Here is a 5836-nt window from a genome sequence, read left to right on the forward strand (position 1 = left end):
TGTTTGAGGTTGTGGACAGGTGTCTTTTATACTGATAACAAGTTCAAACAGGTGCCATTAATACAGGTAACGAGTGGAGGACAGAGGAGCCTCTTAAAGAAGAAGTTACAGGTCTGAGACGTCCGAGAGAGCCAGAAATCTTGCTTGTTTGTAGGTGACCAAATACTTACTTTCCACCATAATTTGAAAATAAATTCATAAAAATCCTACAATGTGATTTTCTGAATTTTTTTTTTCTCATTTTGTCTGTCATAGTTGAAGTGTACCTATGATGAAAATTACAGGCCTCTCTCATCTTTTTAAGTGGGAGAACTTGCACAATTGGTGGCTGATTAAATACTTTTTTGCCCCACTGTATGTTAACATGGGCTACTTTTATTCTGGGATGCTTGATTGTTTTCATTGCTTTACTGGGAAGCTTAGCAGCAGTAGATATTCCCCTGTTATTTATGTTGGTGCAGGGTGAGCTGCACACAGTGGACTTCCTACTAGGGCACACTGCCTCAATGCTAACAGTATAGTAAGACACATGATTACTGCATACAATATTTTTTTCATTTAACCTTTATTTAACTAGGCAAGTCAGTTAAGAACAAATTCTTATTTACAATGACGGCCTACCCCAGTCAAACCCGGATGACGCTGGGCCAATTGTGCGCCACCCTATGGGACTCCCATTCATGGCCGGATGTGATACAGCCTGGAACCTACAAAAGCTGTAGGATCAGCAGAGGCATTCAGGGCAGTTAGAGAGACATAAATTAGGTTACTTACATTGTGTTGATCAACGCCCTGGGATAATGTACATTTGCTGAAGCATTTTGACAACTCAGCGTCACAATGGTAGAGATTAAATGAGCTGGGCTTGGGTCATTGATAAGTCATTGTCTCAAAAAAGCCTTATAATGCTGTGTAAGGATCCAGGAACCCTTATTAATTTTTACATGTCTGATATATCAACCTGGTCTCATAGTCTAGACATAACATAGTAAATGTAAACCCAGGACACTCAAATGAGTGTGATGTGTTACGTTTGTGTGGTAACATAAGACAGATGGTTACTCAAAGCAAAAACGGAAGGAGGGTGGTTGGTCAGGGTGGGCGTATACCATGAACGACTAGCAACCCAAATGTTGCAAGTTCGAATCTCATCACGGACAGTTTTAGCATATTAGCTAATTAGCCATTTGTCAACTACTTACTAATTTTTAGCTACTTTGCAACTGCTTAGCATGTTAGCTAACCCTTCCCCTAACCTTAACCCTTTAACCTAACTCATAAATGTAACCCTAACCCAGCTAACATTAGCCATGTTATGTCATATCGTATAGTGGTATAACCATAGAATTAGGAATTAGAATGCTTATTTAATAGTAATAATAATGAACTATATAGTCATTTAATATGATCTCTGGGGTATAAAATATTGAAACGTCCCAGAGAGCACTGGAGATAGTGAATGGGTACTGGTTGCTAGGGACATCTCTGGTGATTTGAGTTTGGCCCTGAGCGACGACTGAGCATCAACCGAAAAGGGAGGAGGAGGAGGAGAAAAGAGGATGTCGTGATCTCTGACCCCAGTACTATAGACTCTACAGCCTCAACAAGGGCTGAGTCGTCAATAAGAGACAGACAACTGATGTTGTCAAAGGAGGAGAGGCTTTGGTACTCCGCAGCTCAATGACTGAGGTTTGACATTTCTGGTCATTATGCAATTTGTTGTGTGAAGATCAATCAAAACAAATGTGCATTTATTTGTATTTTTGTCCTGGATGTTTGTGGTTTTTATGTGTGATCACGTTGGCTGTGTTTGAAATGTGAGTTATATAAACCCAGCATGAGTCACTAGACATCCCTGTACCCTCACTGCTCATTGTGAGTGAGTATCATTCCTCTGGTGAGTCACTAGACGTCCCTGTACCTCACTGCTCATTGTGAGTGAGTATCATTCCTCTGGTGAGTCACTAGACGTCCCTGTACCTCACTGCTCATTGTGAGTGGGTGTCATTCCTCTGGGTCCCTGTACCTCACTGCTCATTGTGAGTGGGTGTCATTCCTCTGGGTCCCTGTACCTCACTGCTCATTGTGAGTGGGTGTCATTCCTCTGGTGAGTCACTAGACGTCCCTGTACCTCACTGCTCATTGTGAGTGGGTGTCATTCCTCTGGTGAGTCACTAGATGTCCCTGTACCTCACTGCTCATTGTGAGTGGGTGTCATTCCTCTGGTGAGTCACTAGATGTCCCTGTACCTCACTGCTCATTGTATGTGGTTTTGCCTTGTACTCACTTTCCTGTTCGCCACGATCTGCCTTTGGAACCTGTTTTGGAACTGCAGAGGGCAGAGTAGCCACTTGAGAGAGTTGTAGAGGAGATCTTTCCATGATATTCTCCTTTTCCCATAGCGCAAGGAACCTTTTTCTTCTCATGTTGAAATGATAATGGTCAGATAAGGTACATACATATATGACTAGCAGTCCTGACTGGTAGGCCATTTTTAAAACTCAGTGAAAAGATAAGATTTAAATGAAGTTCGTACACAAAATTATCAAGTGGGATGATGAACTACCAGTCCCATGGACACAGATTAAGTGGAGCGGAATAAACTGAAATACATACTGTATGTATGGAGAGAATGTGTGTTAGGTTTTTTCCCCACCAGCAGAAGTGTGTTAAGCCGTGCACAATACTGCTCAATCAAGGTTAAAGTCCAGGAGTGTCAGGTTTACAGCAGTCTTTTAGAGGTCATTAAACACCACACACAGTTGCGTTGCTTTCCCACCAATACAAGGAAACAGCGGTCTTGTCTGTCTACTTGTGGACAACAGCCAAAGTGACCTGTTTTCAAATCATCTGTCAGATCACCTCAACCTCCCCAAGTACCTCACTCCTGTCACCAACACCGAAACTAACTACCTATTGATTAGAGGGAGTTTGTCTTTGTTGCTTGTTTTGGGTTTATTTGCGCCCAACTTTCCTTCTTGTTTGTCTTTCATCATCGTTCATGGCTCATCCGTTTTGGAATGGGACATAAGTGTCCCTCTACAACAGAGATGCAGTAGATAACGTTCAGGTGAATAAGCCGTCCTTGGGCTTCATCTGTAATAAACTGAAAATGACTGACGGTTCTAATGAAGATCAAAATACATTTTATTGAGTTAAGTCGCTTGCATTTTCTTTACTATTCTGACTGCAAAATATCTTTGGAAAATAGAAGTTCTGTTTAGAAAGTGTTGCAATCATTTGTACACAGGTCTTACTTAATATGAAGGAAAAAAACAATCAGTAGAGTTAAATCATATGAAAAATTCTGCAAAACAGAAGAAAGCATTTCAACTTTCACATGAATGATTATCAATCAAAAGAAACATGTAGAGATTAGCTAACATAGTAATTGATAATGAACATTTGTCAATGATTATAATTCACAAGAGTCTAGGGGGGGGGGGGGGGGTTCTACTTAACATATGGAATTGTTTTAAGATGGTCATACCATGGACCATATAGTAATTTGATTTTGAATTCTAGGACCCATTTAGGTATAAAAACATATTTATTTTATATATTTTATTATGAAACATTGAATTTGGCTTTACTGCTATTAGCACATAGAAATGCATTGAATAACAGATTCATACATGGAAAAACAGAACAAAAAAATATCAAAAGGACATTTGTTTTAAAGTGTCTGTCCTGCATCTGAGAGATATAAGACAGATCAGGAAATGATTATACATGCGCATATTTTTTTCCAATATTTAAGACATTTTCTGGGGCACTAAACCACCATTACATACTTCCATTAATTTTCTCAACTGGTACCGGGCTACCTTCAGACGAGGCTTGTGGGGGTCGTAGAGCAAAAAAATAGAGATGGAGCGAACACTTCAGAGTAATCACATCAAGACAGATGTTCCTGCAATAAATCCATTTTCAATAGTAAATCTATCAATGGGTGTATAAAACGTACTCAGTTCGTTCAGTCACTACAGTACTGTATGCATGGTCAAGCACTACAAGTCTCTCTGATTTCCATTGCGAGGAGCCAAAAGTCTTCCTGTACGGTAGTGTGGCACTAAAAGTCCCCTGATCAGTTAATTGTAAAAGATAACACAGTCAGTTACCTTAGCAAGTTGTTGGGTTGGTCATGCTCTGCACCACATACTGTATAGAAGAGACAGCGTGATGTGTGTGTGAATGTTAACATTGGCCTGAACACGATCAGACGTACCCAGTGACATCGTAACCCACCGCAGGGTTGCGGCGTGGGTCTTTCTTGGCCCCCTGGGCGGGGGTGCTGGACTGGGTAGTAGTGCTTGTGTGACTCCTTGCCAGGGTCGCTGCCTTGGTGACAGCGTTCACCCCCATCTGTAGTGTTGGGTTCCTATAGGTCTGTGAGCTGGTCCTGGCCCTCCCAGTGCCTACCCCCATGCCCGGAGCTGGGTAGGGGTACCCTCCGCCGTGCCTCCTCCCTCCACGGCGCCCCCCATCTGCCTTCTCACAGCAGGAGACACACAGCAGCCCCCCGCCCAGCATGGAAAGCAGGGCGGCAGCCAGCCCCACGTACAGACAGTCCCCCAGCTCGTACTTCAGGCTGCTGGGCAGGTTGGCTTGGTAGAAGGTCTGGACAACCTCGTGGGTGGTCCACGACACCGGGATCAGAGCCAGGAACCCCGCGGTGAGGAAGAGGCCTCCCCCAGTACCGGCCACTCGGCCTTTAGCCGCGGAGCCCTCCATGCAGATGGTACACTGCATGCCCACAGTGGAGATGACGACGGCCAGGACGGAAAAGACCACGGAGACCACCATCAGGGCCCGGGAGGCCTGGAGGTCTGAGGGTAAGGCCAGCATGGAGTTGTAGGTCTCACACTGGAAGGCTCCAGTGCTCTGGTAGACACACTCCATCCAGAGGCCCTTCATATTGGCCACGGCAGTGACGATGTTGGGCCCGATGTGTGGGCAGATGTCCGCCAGTAGGGAAGCACTGTGGACACCAGGGTACCCAGCATGCCTAGCAGACCCATGAAGAAGCCCATCAGTTCTAGAGCAGCTGACGCCATGGTGGACTGATGATGATAATGATATACCCTCTTGCTGCTATTTCAGTTAACTCCCGCTCTCTGTCCTTTTAACTCATACACTCTCACTGGTCCTCCTTCCCCACACTAACACTACACTCTCTTCTACTACAAACACGATTGCTATAACGGTACTGTTGCCCGTTACAATCCTCTAAGCTCGCGGCTCTCTCTCTTTGACTGTAACTTGCCATAGAACCAGTTACAATCCTGTGATAACTGCTTACTCACACCCAGCCCCCCTCTCTCTCTCTCTCTCTCTCTCTCTCTGACACACTGGTTAGCAAAGACTGACCTGCCAACTGACTGGTAACTTGATTGAATCAATGTTCCTCACCATAACACTCGGTAGCCACTTTTCAAACCCTCCAGATGGATTGTTACTCTAGCTTGCTACGACTGTGATAATAATTCTGGCCACTTTGTCAGAAAAGAACAACACAACACCTGACGAATGATGTTCTCTCTCTCAATGATGTTCTCTCTCAAGTCTCAATCCTGACTTTTGTCTTTTTTCCCCTCTCTCTTTCCTCCACTCTCTACAGCTCAGTATATTGCGCTTCTCTTTGTGTTTGTGAACCCACCATCACACTAACCTATCAGGTCCTTCACCTCTCCATGTACACAGACACTGGCATCCCCATTGGCACAGTGGGTTAAACATTCATTCAGCCATCAGTCATCTCTTTCCCAAAACAGACCTTTGGTACACGGTTCAGGTCTACAACAAGGCCAGCTGATGGACAGGCCAGGCTAAAGAG

The 5836-nt window shown here is 44.2% G+C and overlaps 1 protein-coding gene across 1 annotated transcript; it reads right to left on the minus strand.

The window, feature by feature from the left end:
* Positions 1–3129: 3129 nt before the first annotated feature.
* Positions 3130–5277, minus strand: LOC118366077 (claudin-14). Its single transcript, XM_035748423.2, is given in 2 exon segments — positions 3130–4953; positions 4956–5277. Coding segments are annotated over 2 exon segments (837 nt in total). The 5' UTR covers positions 5058–5277; the 3' UTR covers positions 3130–4218.
* Between the last annotated feature and the right edge of the window lie 559 nt (positions 5278–5836).

Source organism: Oncorhynchus keta, unplaced genomic scaffold (assembly GCF_023373465.1).
Source record: "Oncorhynchus keta strain PuntledgeMale-10-30-2019 unplaced genomic scaffold, Oket_V2 Un_contig_5962_pilon_pilon, whole genome shotgun sequence".
Taxonomy (NCBI): Eukaryota; Metazoa; Chordata; class Actinopteri; order Salmoniformes; family Salmonidae; genus Oncorhynchus; species Oncorhynchus keta.